This window comes from Vigna umbellata, chromosome 11 (genome assembly GCF_029865625.1).
Source record: "Vigna umbellata cultivar VRB3 chromosome 11, Vumbellata_1.0, whole genome shotgun sequence".
NCBI lineage: Eukaryota > Viridiplantae > Streptophyta > Magnoliopsida > Fabales > Fabaceae > Vigna > Vigna umbellata.
In genome coordinates this window covers 32,094,876-32,113,105 of record NC_142175.1, presented here as the reverse complement: position 1 = coordinate 32,113,105, position 18,230 = coordinate 32,094,876, and the positions used below count along the sequence as shown (strand labels likewise).

At 33.8% G+C, this 18,230-nt stretch overlaps 2 protein-coding genes across 2 annotated transcripts; one reads left to right on the top strand and one right to left on the bottom strand.

Moving 5' to 3' along the window:
* Window positions 1-556: 556 nt before the first annotated feature.
* Window positions 557-7,547, bottom strand: LOC124846998 (Ubiquitin-conjugating enzyme family protein). The gene is made up of 11 exons (XM_047324377.2): window positions 7,347-7,547; window positions 7,097-7,162; window positions 6,906-6,973; window positions 6,306-6,339; window positions 6,065-6,134; window positions 5,856-5,913; window positions 5,489-5,617; window positions 2,940-3,031; window positions 2,515-2,593; window positions 1,067-1,145; window positions 557-993 (listed from the first exon to the last, which is right to left on the bottom strand). Exons 1-11 carry the CDS (start codon window positions 7,351-7,353, stop codon window positions 911-913), a joined length of 765 nt encoding a protein of 254 aa, XP_047180333.1. The 5' UTR covers window positions 7,354-7,547; the 3' UTR covers window positions 557-910.
* Window positions 7,548-12,153: 4,606 nt separating this feature from the next.
* LOC124846996 (Tudor/PWWP/MBT superfamily protein) lies at window positions 12,154-17,396 on the top strand. The gene is made up of 3 exons (XM_047324376.2): window positions 12,154-12,805; window positions 13,896-14,956; window positions 15,793-17,396. The coding sequence occupies exons 1-3, from the start codon at window positions 12,615-12,617 to the stop codon at window positions 16,887-16,889; spliced, it is 2,349 nt and encodes a 782-aa protein (XP_047180332.1). The 5' UTR covers window positions 12,154-12,614; the 3' UTR covers window positions 16,890-17,396.
* The last annotated feature ends 834 nt before the right edge of the window (window positions 17,397-18,230 follow it).

Below are 18,230 nucleotides of genomic sequence, written 5' to 3'. Positions count from 1 at the left end.
GAATTCTTATTTCTTGCTTTCTTCCATGTGCATATGCTTCGGAAAGGTATCATTCGCAATTATAACAGTAAGTTTAAGCCTAAAATTCCTTTTATATAAATTTATATTACTTTAACTAGTGATTTATAACTTAAATCATGTTTTTGAAATATGATGAGATATGATACATGAATAAATTGTTATATTATTGAATATGCCTGCGGTGTATTCTTTAGTATTTGTAGCCCCTGGAAATATAATGCAAAAGTTGAATAATGAACCAATCCAAACTATAACGTCTTAATCAGATTCAATATAGTAGTCAAATCAAAATATAATTTACCGTTACAATGAGATCGAATTACTTTTAACCTAAACCACAAACACCATCACTTCGAAATTCACATTTATAGCTTACATTAAATGCAGTAATAAAAAGTGCTCCTGTGGGCAAGTTAGAAATGTTCATTTACGAGTGGTTAAAAATAAAATGGAATGCCAAATATTTTTTCTTACTTTGGTGACGACATTCAGCCGACCAAATTGGTCAAGGAGTTCGTATTTCATTCATGATATATAACCATTGAAACAAAATTTATCTTATTTCTTCTACTTCAAAATGAGTTATAAAGCTGTTTATCCATAAGACACTGATTTCATTACAATTCAAGGATGATGACTACAAACAAAAAATATTTCTTTTATATCAAACGGTGCTCATGTGAAATAGAATATCACACATCAAACACTTTTGCATTGTACCTGATAATATCATAAACCAAATCACCCCCACTTCTAGAAAGATGGCAGAAACTCCCTCTCCCTCAGAGTGAGAGGCAACATGTAAAACTCTGCCAGATATGCAAACTGTAAAACTCTGCCAGATATGCAAACTGTAAAACTCTGCCGGATATGCAGCAGCATATTCAATTTAACTAGCTCTCCTGGAAGAATGTGCGGATGAATCAGATTTTTCAGCCAGATAATGCTCAAGCATATCCTCCTCGTCATCATCTGCCGAGACAAACATACAACACTTACAAACTAAGGATTTGATTCAAAGAAACAGAAAGAATGAGAAGTGTACCTTCAAAATCATCTTCATCAAAGTCAATATCTTCCTCGTCCTCCAGATCAGATTCCTCATTGACAGCAGCCACACCTTTCTGTGAATGAACAAAAACAGCTGGTATATTTATATATGTTCACAAAATTTAAGAGAATTATAATGGGAATTAGATTCTAAAAAACATGATCCATTAACCAAGTGCGATGGTTAATGGAATTTTAAGAGAATCATCCGTTATGGATTGTTCTATAGGTAACATTAATTAACAAGGAACCTTGGATAACAACCGGGATGTATTAGACACTGCTGTGGTTAAATTTTGTATGAAGTAAATTTAGAGGTAACTGGGCCACCAGTGATAAATTTTACATCTCAAACTTTGCAATAATAATCTCAACTCTTTCAATAGGAAGGCACCATTTTCCAACAAATTCTATAGTCCGAGGACCTTTTCTCAGACATTATCAATTAACAGTTGGAGTTTGTTAGGGTATAAGGTGGGAGGTAATGAGAAAGAGAAGAAAGGTAGGAGGGAAGTGAGGCCGAACGGTATTGACCGTAAAAGCCGAACAGTGGAAGGCATGGAGAGGTAAGGCCGAACGATGGACAAGGGGAACGGTCAGACTGAACGATGGACAAAGGGGAGCGACCAGTCCGAACGATGGACAACGGGGAGCGACCAGGCCAAACGGTGGAGGCAAGGAGCGACCAGGCCGAATGATGGGAGACAAGGAGCGACCAGGCCAAACGGTGGAAAGCAGGGAAGGACCTGAGCCGAACGGTTGAAGAATCACCATCTTAACTGCTCAGCAGTTAGGGGGGCGAGAGCTAATTACAGTAAAAGGAGCCACAATAGGAGAGAATATTCAGTATAAATTAATTAGAGTAAATAAATATATATCCTAGAGAAATATTCAATATAAGATATTTATAATTAAGGACATATGCTAGGATAATATATGGGAGATATTTATATTAAATATAGAGATATTTATATTAAATGCATATATATTCTAGGGAAATATTTAGTAAGAGATGGGGCGGGAAATAATTAGTATAAATAAAGCTAGAGTCTAGGGTTAAGGGTTTGCTTTTGATTATTGAGTTTTGTGACAGACATTATTGTCTTGTGAGGGAGGTTATGCTCCCAAATAATTGATTATGCTCCCAATTATTGTTTACTTTTGTTTATTCAGATATTACCATCAATAAAAGATATTCATTCATTCAATTCCATTCTTTCATTATTCTTTTGCTTGTTGAGAGTGTGTGAGAGGGTGATTTCGTTACGTCTCCTACTCGGATAAGTAACAGAGTTTCTTTTTAACTAAATATAAAACAATTTCAGGTTAATGGTTTAGTTTAGTAGAAAGTACCAAATTCGCTTGAGTTGTAAAACGTTAACACAACAAATATTAATTTAGGACAACTAGGTACGAATAAGAATAGTTAGGAAAAGAAGATACCGCTCTTCCACTTTCAAACCATTGTCTACCACTGGGCTTCTTTTCCTTAGGCGCTGTGAGCACAGATTCGGGCATTAGCCTGAAATTAGAACAAATTGATTTGGCATTAAAAGGAAAGTAGTTGCAGTAGATTATCAGTAGTTTCTAGTTAGAACTCGTGAATAAAAAGAACTTGGGTAAGGGATTGACTAACTCATTAATGATTCTACATTTCAAATTTATAATCCACCCACCCCCATTATCTTTCCCCTATCTTCTTACTGCTATATATGATACATACATTTAAATTCTCTACCCCATCAGATAATCGCGAATCAGGTGTCGTCACATGGACTTGTGAAGTACATTGATTAGCCAACAGAAAACCTTTGTCTTTCAAAATTGTGGATATGATGAAAAGACTTAAAAAACTAAAGGGAGCTTACTTGGCTCGTTCCAATGCTAGTTCCGCTTCAAACCTTTCTCTCCATGCCAAAAATGTTTCAACAGTAACTGGTTCTCCGTGGGGTATCACTATCTAAAATGTTAGATAAATAAAATTATCATGGAGCTTTTAAAACACAGTTTCATAAGCAAATGCATAAAATTATAAAAAGAATATATTGCAGAGGAAATACGACATCCTAAAATGAATCCAGTTACTACAATAACTAATATCATAATTAAGAACTACAAGACAATCCTTTAGAAAACATTAATAGACAAGTAATTGTATGAAAAAAATGTCTAGTCTATAATTCTACATGATCATTTACTAAGTGCAATCTAGTGGGAAAGCTTTTCTGACAATCCCAAAGGAGGAAATCAGACAATAAAAACATCTACCACATAGGATAATGAACACTAGTGATTATTGAACGTAATATATTACAGAGAAAATTATTATTTTCCTTTATAGTAAAAAGCATAGGAAGCTACGAGGCATCTAAGCTAAAATAATATCTTTCACTGACCAAATCTACAGATTAAAAAATTAAAGCATCAAATCCAAATGCAAGGTACAAGATTTATTGGAGATAGCGTAACATTCAGTAACAGTGATCTTGTTAGCATTACTCATTAATTAATGAGCCATGAATTTTAAGTTTAATAACTGGAATAGAGCAATTTCTTAAAAGTATAGGATACATACGTAAAGCATAGTAAGTAATTAAAATTACCGTCAGTGTGTAACAATAATAATTTTAAAACGTTTTAGGGATAACAAGAATTACACCTTCAATTACTTTCTTATGTTATTTTTGTGTGTGGAAGTCCATTTTTATGCTTTTAAAATTTATGTTGAAATTGTAGGCTTGTAGCAATCTCATTTATAGTCTTTACTAGTATTCAGTGTATGTAGTTCTAATCTTGGCACAAGATGTTATGCACCCAAGGCTTTTCGCATGAGAATGTGCCAGAGATGTAAAAAATTAAAAATTTCAAGAGCATCCACCTAACCTAACAGCTTATGTATTTAGAAGACTTGGTATTCGAAGAAGGTATATTCCAGGCAGCTAATCTTAAGTATTTAGAAACTATACTGTTTACATATACAACTAAAGCGTTTAGAAATAATTTCCTGGAAGTACAAGTCAGCTCATGACCTATACATCTAAGGGAAGGGGTTATATCCCTTCCAATACTAAATGAATAAATTCTGTATGTCGTGGGGGACACAAGAATTAGGGTGAACCACCAATATGTCTAGGAGAGGCCCATTCTCAAATAAGGTTGCTAGGAAGGAAAAGACTCTATCATGCATGGTAGTTATGTGTCTCGTAACTGACTGTTATGGGAATCTGGTTCCTGCATAAGTCCTATGTGGTTGGCAAAAGAGTAGTCCATCCACGCTTATGGGCAAAAAAACTAAGCTTTGATAACATACAACCTAATGTAAAGGAAAAAACATTCCTTAAAGGCAGGCAATTAAGAGAGGCAGGAGATTATCTACTTTAAAATGGGGGTTCAATGTCTCAGCTAGTCATTACAGGACTCAAGCTCCTGCATCACCACACCAGATGCGGCAACCTATACTATAGACTTCTCTGTTTAAGTTTTAAACTTTCAATTTTCATAAGGATCCAGATCCCTTTGAAGGATATAATCCCCCGATCAATTTCTCATTAGTGTTTAAAGGGATCAAATTACCATTCTCTGACATTGATGTCCTGTCAAGAATCTTCACCAGTCTACACGTATTAGCTTAAGTATCCTTCTTTATCATGTTAACTTACTCCATCCAAGCTATATATCTGAACTCTAAAGTTTAATCATTTATTTATTCTATATCTTGATACTCTCTACATAAGTATATCCATATTGGATACTATCCGATTCCAGCAAATTCACATGTGCACTAATTCATGCTTTGCAGCTAACTAACATACAGAAATAAATAAAAATATTTAAAAAAAAAAATACACTGTTTTTGCACTTGAAATGTAGAAAGCATTGAACTAGATTTGTATTCGGATTAGATACATTTTAGATATTATAATCTGTTTTCATTAAAAAAATGTTTATAACATTGTTCTCTCTTCTTTGGTAATATTGGTAAAAATCAGATAATTTTAAATTTTTCTATTACAGAATAAAGTTATTTCCAAATAAGCAAGATTTTAAAGATTATGAGCAAAAGAAAAGCTAAGAAACTATTTTCTAGCCAGCTTCTGTTTTCCCATTTAACACCAACAATTGAATTGATTAATTTAAACACAGAGCCAACTCCTACAAATGACTTCTTGTTCCATACCAACTTTTTCGCAATTTTACTATAAATTTTTTTATTACTTTAGATGATTCAAATGAAAGATAAACTACTTTTCACCCAGCATATCCAACATCCAAAACTAAAACTCGTTTCATAAAATTAATTATAATAATCATAGACTATATCTATAAGTGATAATTGAAATAGTCTGTAAAAATAATTCAATTCAAGTAGACTAACTAAAATTTCTAAAGAAATTTACAAAACAGACAACATTCTTACATCATCTTTGGCTGCCTCTTCTACTTCAGTACTCCCATCAACAGAGTCTTGACAGAACCGGTCAGACAGCCACTCTTTAGCTGAGGTAACAAGTGTGTATATCATAGCCATACCAAGATTTTCAGAAGCCTGTGGAACACAGGTTTTGCATCAAAATATCCATAACCTAGCCAGAATCCACCACAAATCTATAGTTTCATAACCATCAGTTCTTGTGCAAAATGAAAATTCACTAATCACTACAAACATATTAACTTTATAGTGGCTATTAAGATGTCTTTCAATCTGAATAACAACCACTGCAAGAATAACACAAACAATATCTGATCAAACATTAAATACCAACACTGCATTGCAAAATGACTACCTCTTGTAGAAGTTTTTCTTTCAAAATCCTTAGATCTTCAATATGTATTCCTTGCAAACTGTTAGTATAAATGAAAAAAGAAAAAAAAAACGTATCATAATATTAGTGTTTAATAAAATGAAACGAAAACATCATAATGCACATGAAATTAACAGGACAGACAACTAAAAATATAATAAATATTATAAAATTATAATAGCAATACTAACCTTTTCAAATTTAAAAGGGGAGGTTCATCGGGATATCTTTCTGTGTGTGAAAATATCAAAGCCAGTTGAGCTGAAACAAAAACATCAAATGCGTCCTTCATACATTATGCAGTAAATAATCTCCATCCAAGCAGTATCTTGGGAAGAAAAACAAGATATTCAAACATCTAAAGTACATGTCCAATCAAATTGAACACCAACATGGAAAATAAAATATACTAAAGAGAAAGAAAACACAAACCTGGATTAGTTATTGGCCCATCAGTATCGTCGTCCTGTACAGATGAATAGTATTTAGATAAATATAAGGGTGAGTTTTGCTAAGTTATTTGATTGGGAAGACGTCTCAGTTCCCTACGTAGATTGCATCAGTCGGGGGGAGTGTAAATAAACCCAACTTCTAAATCTCCTAAAGCTAAAACTACAGGAAACTTTGCCCAACAAGCTACATTTAACCAAAAGATGAAATTAATATTATTCCAATTCATTTCAACGAGTGTCATCAGTGAGAACATGTTATTCTCTTCTTCTCGACAACAGAAGAATTTCACTAAATAGAAAAAGAAAAGTAAGCTAATATTCCAAATATATGGATTAGAACAACACAAAACACCAAATGTTTCCATCGTAAATAAGCTGCGTAAGAGGAACTATCATGTTTATCCATGCCATGAATTTCACCAACATAGGCACTTCCCACCAGGTAAGAATGAGGCCAGCTATATGGAGTATGAACCCAACAAAACAACTATGTTCTGTTACAAACCAACCCTTCAGACTTGAAAGAAGTACATAAAAAAGGCAAAACACGATAAACCATACTAAAAGGAGTAACGTTTACCTGCGCAACAACCTTTATTTGGAAGCACCTACTGGAAGTATTTAAGCCACTTTCACCAGGGTGTATTTCTACCATGGAACGTCAAACAAAAATATAAAACCTTTTTACTCAGTGAAAAACAATTCCGAATGCCAAGTAAATATGCATGATAATGTACAAATATTTTAAATGTTATTCATATAAAAGCAAACCTTTGAATTCATCCATAAGTATAGCTTCTAATGCTTCAATCTCCATATCTTGTTCTTGTTTGAAGTCTGCGTAAGAAAACACGGCAACAAATAAGTCCTAATTAACGCTGTTGGGAATTTACCCAGAGTCCAAACATAATTGAATAATCAATTTGCAACCAAACCCATAGAATAAAGTTAACATATCATGTAATTGCAAATGAAAAACTATAAAGAGGGAAAAGTAGAAAGATTAAGATCAAAGAAATACCCGTCATGGTTGGAAATTGATGCGAGTGAAAGTGAAGAGATAGAATTGGAATAGAAAGGCGACGTCAGGGCAGCATTACAACTAGAAATAGCACTGTGTAGAGGGTGCAGCTTGGCACAGAGAAACCTAACCACTGAAACACTGCTTCCCTTGAAACGGTACGTTTTAACGAGTGATTCGTGCAGTGAAGAGATTTAATCCCTACGTTTTTCAGCTTCTTATGTTCACGGAGAAGTGTATTCTTTAAATTTAAAATAAGTGTTTTTAAAATAATTATTTATTTGAAAATATATAGGATTGATTTGTTTGCGTTTACTAAAAAAAATAAACTTTTATTTTTATGTGAATAAGTAAATGTTTTTTTATAAATAAAAATGGTTTGCTTTTAATTTTATATATATATATATATATATATATATATATATATATATATATATCAAATAAATAATTCGATAATTATTTTTCTTTCTTATTTAAGGTATCAAATTTGTATTTTTTTAACCATTTATTTTCTAACTTATCTCTAAATCATCTCTTCGTATTTTTCAAATTCCACTTATACATTATCATAGGTAGAGTATTAAAAATCATATTTCTTCTTTAAGCCTAACTAAACAGATATAGCTAAATTAAGTGAGTTTAAAGTTCACTTCTTAACATGATATCAGAGTTAGGTTAGAGTCTATCTTAATAAGATTTGGATGGGCATAGTGTTTTACTCGCTATCGGGCCATTATTGGACCATCCACTAATGTCTAGTCTTGCTCGAGATTTATATACCTCGGCGTGAGGGGTGTGTTGGAAGTCTCACGTCGACTAGAGATACGGTCAATTTAGAGTATATAAGTGGGTGTAATCCTCACCTTACAAGCCGATTTATGGACTTGAGTTAGGCTTAAAGTTCACTTCTTAATAATGTAAATGAAATTTACTTTGCGTTAATAATTTAGTTTTTTCTTTTTCTTGTTTATTGATTGTGTGTTTCGCTTAACTACTTTTAATATATCCTATTGGTAGGGATTAGCAACACACAATTAAGATTCCTTGGAGCTTGCCCTTTAAAACTCGCCTTTAACCATTTGTTTAAGTTATTACAAATAACATATTTGTTAGGAGTACTTTTCATAACTCTTTCTTAGTCATTCAGTTTTGTTTCTGTTAACAGAACTTTTCCTTAACCGTTCACATTAAACCATTCAACAAGGGTTTTTTTGCATAACTTTTCATAGAATATACGGTAGGGGTTTGACTGTTTAAAATTAGCACGCTTGGTATAATGACTTTGAATATGATTTTATTATTTGCTTTGGATGCATCGTTAAAACTTCCCGAGCCAAAATCCTATTTAGAATTCCACAAACTTATTGTCGATAAAATGACAACAATTATCAATAACGACCTATGAGAAAAACCAAAATGACGTATGACATTTTTCCATACAAATGTCTACACTCGTCAAGCGGTTATGGTTGTCAAAGTTTTTGATTTTACCCACTTAGTGAAATAGTCTATGAGCATAAGCATAAACTTCTTATGAGCACGATCAACCAGGAAAGGTCCAACAATGTTCATTCCTCACTAGACGAATGGTGAGGAGGAGGATATGCTATGTGATTCTGATGGGGGCATCTTAACATTATTGTCATGCTTTTGACACCTTTTAACTTCTCATCAAAAATTTTGCAGTTTGCCTCCATAGTCGATCAATAATACCCAACTCGTAAGGCTAGAGCTTTAAGTGTTATTCGTTAATTGTGGAGGCCACAAACATCATTGTGTAACTTATCTAACACATAACATGCTTCTTCCTCTAAGAGGCATTTTAACAAGAGTGTAGAAAACCATATTATGTACACATATTTCTTGATGAAACAAATCGTGCAATCTGTTTTGCCTTCAATGTTCTTGTTCTCTCTTCCCTTGTCTTGGTCTTTCATTTGCATTTTGATCTTCTCCCTTCAATCTTCCCTTCAGTTGTTGATGTAGACAAACATTCCACGGTAGGTTTTGTTAACATTTGTCTTATGATCGTAGATAATTGTTCTTTCTCTTTGTCACTTATCAGTTTAGACAATACGTCGACCTTGACATTCTCCATTCGAGGTATATATGGATGTGAACTGCTTTGAAGTCTTTCATTAGTTGTGAAACTTTGTGGTAATATTGGAGGAATTTATCGTGTTTAACTTGAAATTTCCTTTCATATGTTTGACGACAAGTTGGGAGTCAGTCTTGCAATCAATTTTTCCTACTTCCATATCCTTTCCCAATGTTTGGTTGACTATCAAGGCCTCGTATTCCGTCTGGTTGTTGGATATGTTAAACTTGAACACTAAAAGTACTTTATTTTAATATCGTTTAACCCTTCTAACACAATTCCATCTCCTTTACTTTTCTTGTCAAATGATCCATCAATATAAAGTTTCCAAGTTTGATATGAATGGTTGCCTTGTCCTTACAACTCAACGACAAAATTTTCCAAGTGTTGGCCTCTGACCGAGCCACACAATTCAAACAAAGGTCAAACTCCAACAGTCCCACGAACCAACTGACCATTTGATTGGTCAAGCTTAACTTTCTTAAGATCTTTGTAATTGGGTGGTATGTTTGGACAACCACTTAATAACTCTAAAAGTAAGGCCTTAGCCACCTTGTTATTGTTAATCGTGCCAATGTCCTTTTTCAAGTTGATGGTAACATGTCTATTCATCCTAAAATACCATACTAATGAAATATATAATTTTTGCTTTGGAGCTTCTTGAATTAATGTTGTGCTTATAACTTCTTTTATTACTGTCAGATACAACTAAAGTTCATGTCCAGTGACCGGTCGAGTCATCACTGTATGATGGGTCAATATGGTATTCATTTCGGTGAAGAGAACCTCGCACCGATTGTCCCACTTTTCAGAAGTTTGTTTCTTCGTTGTCTATAAGATCAATATGAATTTTTTTACAAGTCTAACCATAAACCTTAAGAGGGAGGTCAAATGTCCATCTAGTCTTTTGCACTTTTTTTAAATTTTGTGGGTTTCTCATTTCTAAAATATCGCTACATTTATCTGAATTCGCTTTTATGCCACAAGTGACGAGTATGAAACTTGAGAATTTACCCACTTTAACGTCAAACGTGAACGTGGAGAGGTTTAATCACATATTATATCGTCTAATAAAAGTAACGTGTTTCAAGATAATATCCAACTAATAACTATTAAAACATTACATATTTAAAAATTAAAAAATATCACAAAACTAATATCTTCGTAAAAACAATATACAGTAACATAATATATTGTAAGAATACAATAGCACAAAATTTCAATTATTACACAAGTAGATTATTTGCTAACATTGCATATTTGACTGTCACCGTACATTTTACAATGCTAAACAAAAACATTTTTTAGATAAATAAGTATAATAATGTATTTGTTTATTCTTTTGTTGGATTTTACGGACAATATAGTAAGTTTTATTGTGATTATGTAAAATTGAGAAATGCACAAACATTAATTTACCAACACTGTAATTATGCAATTATTATGTTAATAATAATCATCTAGTTTGATACATTTTAGATTATAGTTTAATATGTATGTCTATTCGTTTATATGAAATAACACAAATTTCTATCATCACACCACATTATCAATAAATTATTATTTGCAAACATTACTTATTTAATAACTGCCACCATCTTTATCGTACGATGTAATGTTAAAGGAAAACACTTAGGCCTTGTTGTTTTGAATGGATTTGAGAGGATTTGAAGGTAGATTTTTTTGTCATTTATTTGAGTGAATTTGGAGGTAAATGAGAGTGAATTTGAAAATAAATTTTTTTAATTTATCACGTCAATAAAATTCTATACTAATTCTCACAAATTTTATTTTCAAATTCATTCTCGTTTACTTCTAAATTCACTCAAATAAACGACAAAAAAATTTATCTTCAAATCCCATCAAATTCACTCCCTCAAATCTACTCAAAAGAACAAGGCTGAGTGAGATACATAAAATTATAATAAAATGCTTATATTTTTGCTGTTTAGTTTTGTGAAACATGTATTTTTTTATAGCGTGGTAAAGATTCACGTTAATGAAATTATTAATTTATAGTTATTGTAATTATTTAATTATTATATTGAAACTATACATTTTGTTCAATATTTTAGTATGTATATAGATTTATTTATAAGAAATACAATTTTTCTAATATTAATTGAAATTATGATACAAAAAATCCAATCATTACAATTTGAAATACAATACAAATATTCTTTGAATCATATCAACTGCAGAAGTGGATATACCATAATGGAGCAAACATATATGTGAATAAAATTAAAACAACATATTTTTATTTTTCAATCTATTACCTTTAACTTTAATTTCTAACGGTTTTTTTATCCATTATGTTTTTCTCTTTTCGGCTAATGGTATGCTTGTTTGTTAGCTGTAACTTCATTCAACAAAGATTTTTCACTTTCCAAAAACATAAGCAGGAGAAAGGAGAAGGTGAATTGACATCTGAATGTGTTCAACTGAAAAAACAAACACAGAGATTAAAAACCTAAACATCTTACAAATCATACATAGAAGTGTAAAACATTGTAAAGATGAAAATGATAATAAATAGATGTAGGCTGACAACATAGGTGAAACCTGACAACCTGTGTACTACGAAACACTATTTTTTTATTTTCTTAAGAAAAAAAAACCCAAAACACCAAAAACGAACACATCGCCTCACTGCCTCTCTCCCTGTTTCTGTAGTGTAATGTTTTAATGGGCCATCGCCTAAAGATACCAAATGTCACGTTTTGATCCAAACAACAACCCCAACTCTCAACCCCTTTCTCTCTCTCTTTCTCACGGAAAGAAAGAAACCGCTTCTCTCTTTTCTTCTCTCTCTTTCTCACTCACTGCTACTCACTCTATGTTGTCCGTACCCTCTGTGTTTGCCACGGATGACCACCACCATCCTCCAGTAGAATGTAAAAAACCCTCACTTTCAAGCTAGATCCCTCCTCCCCTTTTATCCTTCACAGCTCCTAGATCTTTCAACCTTTTCTACCTGCATGCACCATTACCAATTCTAATGGGGTTTTAGCCTCTTAGCCTTTCTGGGTTTCTTCTGTTTAGCGCAAAAGCCAGGTTTTTGGGCCCTTTCTCAACATGGGTAGCTCTGCAATGATGGCGCGTTGGGATTGATATCCTCTTTTTAAGAAAAGAAGGACAAAGGGTTTAAGGGTTTTTTTCTTTTTCAAATGGGTAGCTCAGGAAAGTCGAACGTGAACGGAATCGATGCGTCGGTGGGTGGGTTGGTCTGGGTCCGGCGAAGAAATGGGTCGTGGTGGCCGGGTCGGATATTGGGTCTTCACGAATTGTCGGAGAGTTGTTTGGTTTCTCCGAGATCGGGTACTCCCGTCAAGCTCTTAGGTCGTGAGGATGCAAGCGTGTCAGTCCCTTCTTCTTTTTTTGTCTCAACTTTTTTTAACGCTTTTGCTTATGTTCATGTCTGAACTTTTCCCCCATCTATTTTCATCCTTAATTACTCAACTTTTCTTAATGTTTTTGCTTATACTCATGTCTGAACTTTTTCCCCATCTATTTTCATCCTTAATTAGAAAGTGTTGGAGTTGTAGCTGCATGATATGAATCATATAATATTGGTTTGATCATTGAAATTTTTTATGGTTTTTTTGGGTGGTGTGAGGGGGGCAGTTTTTGGTTGAAGTGCCATTTTCACTGCAGATTAGGGAATTGGGAATTAGAGATACACAGGGCAAGTTTTTATGTGTCCTTAATGAGATGTTGGTTTTTGCCAGTGATGTGGACCATTACTTTAAAGTGATTTTCTAGGTAGTTCTGGTTCCTCTTATTATAGGATAAACTTGTTTTTCTTTCAGCTTCTTAATTATGTTACCTCATCTTCTCTATTGAGTAAGTGCTTTTCCCCAGAGTTAGCTGAGAAATTTTTTAGCCATTGAGCTTTGGAGCTTTTAAAACAGGAAAATGAATATTATTGGTCTACTTAAAATTGTACAAGGCGGCAGAGGTATTAAAAGGTCTTTTCCAATAAACTTCTTTTGATGAGACTGAGACTTATAAAGTTGTTTTCTCTATTGTTGAGATAAGTGGATCTAATGTACAGGGTGTCATGACATAGGTCAAGAAATCACCTTGTACATGCATCCGGAATGTGAAATTAAACGATACAGACTTTTGGAGGAAAATTATGATGACTACTTCCTATATGGCCATATAGGCTACAAACAGATTTTCAGAATAACTAGATCTGTTTAATAACTTGGTTGTTGTCACCACTATTTTGGATGTGGTTTTTCTTTCCAGCAGAACTGTAACCTGTTTGTTAATAGGGAACTCAACCCATTGTCCACTGCAACTTCAAATTTGATTTGTTGTCATTATATAAAAAAACTATAGCTTGTGTAATACAGTTCACTTTCTCAAATTTGTTTGAGTTATTAAGGTGTATTTAAATTTGGATAAGGTCTTATTTTTTGAAAAACTGCTCTGTGATATAGGGATTGGTATAATCTTGAAAAATCAAAGCGGGTAAAAGCTTTTCGCTGTGGAGAGTATGATGAGTGCATCGAGAAGGCAAAGGCATCAGCTGCTAATTCAAACAAGAAGGCAGTGAAGTATGCTCGCAGGGAAGATGCCATTCTTCATGCTCTTGAACTAGAGAGTGCTCACCTGGACAAAGAATCATTAAGTTTGTCCTCTGGATTAGATAAACCTGGTAGTGAACATGGAGAATCAGCTGAGGAATTACCACTCATGTCTAACTCTGAAGATGTGACTGGTGATTTGAGTGACTCTGATGACAATTCTAATTCAGCCCCGGAAATGTCGCAATCTGTTATATCTTTTGAAGTGCCTAATCACAATGGTTCTTTAAAGATGCATTCAGTGCAAGGAAGGAGGAGAAGAACACCTAATGATTCAGAAGATGATGGATCTGAAGGAGTCAAGCGAATGAGAGGACTTGAGGACTTGGGCATTGGTGTAGTGTCAAAGAAAAAGGTCCAAGGTACAGGTGCAACTGAGATTGGTCAGCACATTAGTGCTTCACTCAACAATTCTACCACAGGGAACTGCCTGGCAAATGGAACATCTGTAAATGGTGGTAAAGGTTATTCTTCAACATTGAAAAGGAAGAGATCACAAGTGACAAATGTTCACGAGTTTTTGAAACGGAAAAATCGCCGCCGGCCCTTGACTAAAGTTCTGGAGAGTACAGCCATGGTGTCAGTTCCTGTCATTTGTGATCAGCTTCCCAATTCAAATAGTTCTCCACAATGTGGGGTAACTGATGGAAGAATTTCAGGATTAGATTCTAATGATTCAAAGAAAACTTTTCCAATGGCAACACATAATTCAGATAATACTGAGGCTGCTTGTGAGAACGGGACTTCATTAATTGTTCCTGACCATGGTAGTGGAGATGATGGTTCACAAATTAATCATGGGGTCAAGGAGAATGCAACTTGTGGCCAACCAGGGCTAGTTGGCAAAGATTCTCCTGATAAACTATTTGATGTGCCGTTTGTTGGGGTTCTTGAGGAGGAGAAACACACTCCGGGTATGCCATAGCATCTGAATATCTATAGCATATTCTCTCCAAGCAATGTGTTTGCACGTATAATTTTTACAATTTTCATCAAAATGCCTTGCGGTTTGTGATCCCCCACCCTCGCTTACTGATAAAATTATCTTTACCTTTTCTCCAATACTTAATTTTCCCTTTTAGTTTCATGATAGATTTAGGCCTTTAGATGGTATGTTGTGAAAGCAAGCCAAATAGTTTGTGTTGTGAGGCCCTAGTCACAACATATAACTTAGAAACGTGATGGGAATATAAGTAGTTCCTGGAAGAGGCACAGTGATCATACATACATATTGATTAGAACAGTTGAATAAACTAGGTTGAAGCATGGTTTTATTGTTGGCTTCTTTGTAAGGAGAATATTGAGATTCATTGACCTTTTGAACAAGTGGCACTTGTGTTGCTCATTTTTCAGAAACTGTTTTATCTGATGTGTATAACTTTCCCCCTTCTCCACTGTCAGTTGCTTTTGTCTACTTTTTCATGATTGTTGCTTATGTCCCAATATCATGTGTGCAAACTGATTATTTAAAGTTGCATTATTGAGCCCTAGTGTAAGTGTAAATATATTAGTTTTATATGTGAATCGTGATTGTGTTCCTTTCCAGAGTTTTGCATATTTATTGCTATCCATTTTTATATTTAATCTATAAAAGCCTCGTTGAGACTTGAAAGCTATAAAATATTGCAAGTTATATTTTGTCTCTAGTGCTTTAATTTAGCCGTACTACAACTTTACCTTTTTGTGTGTCCTGGTTTGAAAAAATGTGGGCTGGATAATTGACATTCACTGTTGTGTTTTCTTTTGCCAGCTTTGTCACCCATTTTGGTTTCATGTTCACCTGAAAAGCCTCAAGTTAGTGCATTGGGACAACAATCTTGTAATGTTAGTCAATGTGAAGCTGTGTCATTGAGAGATGAGGGCAAGAACGAACCTGGTTGTACCAGTTCTGCTGCTGGTCACAATATTGTTGGCCATAGACAAGACAAAGGTAGTTCAAAGTGGCAGTCAAAAGGAAAGAGGAATTCAAGACATACAAGTAAAAATATAAAACATATCTCAAGAAAATATGTGGACACAGACCTCCAATCCAGTGCTTCTTTGCCAGGAATAGGAAATTCAGATGGAACTTCTTACCAGGGTGCTGGTTCTAAAGTTGATTGGAATGGAATGGATGCACTGCATACTTCATACAATTGTAATTCTCAAGTTAAATGCAAACCTGTAGCAGAAGGCCAACTAGAAGGATTTCGGGACTTGAACAAGCATATCAAGGCTACAACAACAGAGGCAAAGCTATTACCTGATGGATCTCTCACACCTCAAAGATTACTTCCTTATCGCCATTCACGCTTCACTGTCAACTCCAGATATCAAATGGCAGATTTCCCTGGAAGAAACTATTGTTCTGATGCTTCATTATACGATGTTAAGCTAGAAGTTAAATCCAGCTACCGGCCACAACACGTTCCATTGGTTTCTCTTGTGAGTAAACTGAATGGCAAAGCCTTCATTGGGCACCCTTTGGCAGTTGAGGTTTTGGAAGAGGGTCATTGTGATAAAATGTTGAGTGGCAGTGGATGTGACATGGAAGCTAGTGATGTCTTTTGCATGGCCAAGCCAAACTTGGTAGCCGGAAGAATACATTCCAAGAATTCGACGCGATTTTCACCTAAATCGTCGAAGATGAAAAAAACCGGCCTGATGAATAAAAAGATCCGGAAGTTGTCTTCATTGACAGGTCACAAACAGTCAGAAGAGGAGAGAAAACCAGTGGTAGATAAGCTAAAGGGTCCTGTCATAGCTTGCATTCCCCTTAAAGTAGTGTTCAGTAGGATAAATGAAGCAGTGAGTGGTCAAGCACGGTCTACGCACCGGGCATTACCAACATCGTCGACCAACCCATGACTTGTGTTGTTGGGAAGGATTTACACTGAATGGTGGTGCGGATAGTTGCTTCTTTGGTAATTTGAGAGATTTTGGTTTACTTCTGCAGACCATAATATTATCTACTTTTAACTATATGCACAGTTTGCAGCCCCACAAATTCTGCCATGAAGGTTGAATCTTCTGTACAATTTGAAGACCATTTTCATGTAGAACTGTAGGTGTTAAATCATCTGAGGCTTCTCTTTGGCTCTGTAAATAATGTAACATTGGATGAGGTGTAAAGAGGGATGGTCTAGTATTAGGTGTTTTACCTGATATTAGGTTCTTAAAAAGTAATGAATTAGGATGTTACGGAGGTTCAATAACCACATTTTATACTCACCTCTATGAATCCTACAAGGCTAAAAACAAACAAAATTGCAATTATGAGAACATTTGGATCAATCCCCATTTCAATTTATTGTGTTTTGTATGCAAACTTGTTATCACATCAATACATAATGCAGGTTCCCCACATAAAATTCTCATCTTTCATCTCTGTATGTTTCTTCTTTATTGTGGGTGTTCTTTCATCAATAGCATGCAAAAGAAACAAGAGAATAATTATTCTACTACAGTATCATGTTGGAGTATTGATAGTTCTAGAACAAAACGATTTAACTGTAGATTTAATTTTGGTGTTTCTTGTTGCAACTGTTCGTGTTTTTTCCTCATCGTTTTCCAATTGATTGAATGAAGTATCTCAGCCAACTTTTCATGAAAAGATTCTTACAAATATATTATATATCATTGACTTGTGTAGGAAAAAAAAGTAAATAAAAAATTTAGAATTATGTTACATTTTACCTTTTTATTTAAGTATTTTATATGGAATTATATTCATCAACTATGTCAATTTTTGGATGCAATTTTTGTGGTGAAAAACTTGCTTTTGAAAAATTAATAAATTATAACAATCAAATATAGCATATGTTTAAAAAAACTATGAAAATCCCATTGATAACTGTTTATAACAATGAATAATCTATATCAGTAAACTAAACTTACAAACAAGATAAGAAAAATATTAATTTTAATTGATGTAACAATCCTAAAAGAAAGATAGTTGTTGGACGGGTATGTTTGTGTATATTTAATAAAGTTTTATGTTTTTTATGCGTTTAATATACTTAATTTTAAAAATAAACAGTTTTTTAAACTTATTTTAATAAGTAAATCTTATTTACTTTTAATAAAGATATACTTGTATTAAATTTAAGCAAACTGATTCATCATAATTGTTGTTCGGATCACGTCGTTGTTTGAATTACTTCTTGTATTTAAAATTCATATAAAATAATTAGTAATTAGCATGTATTT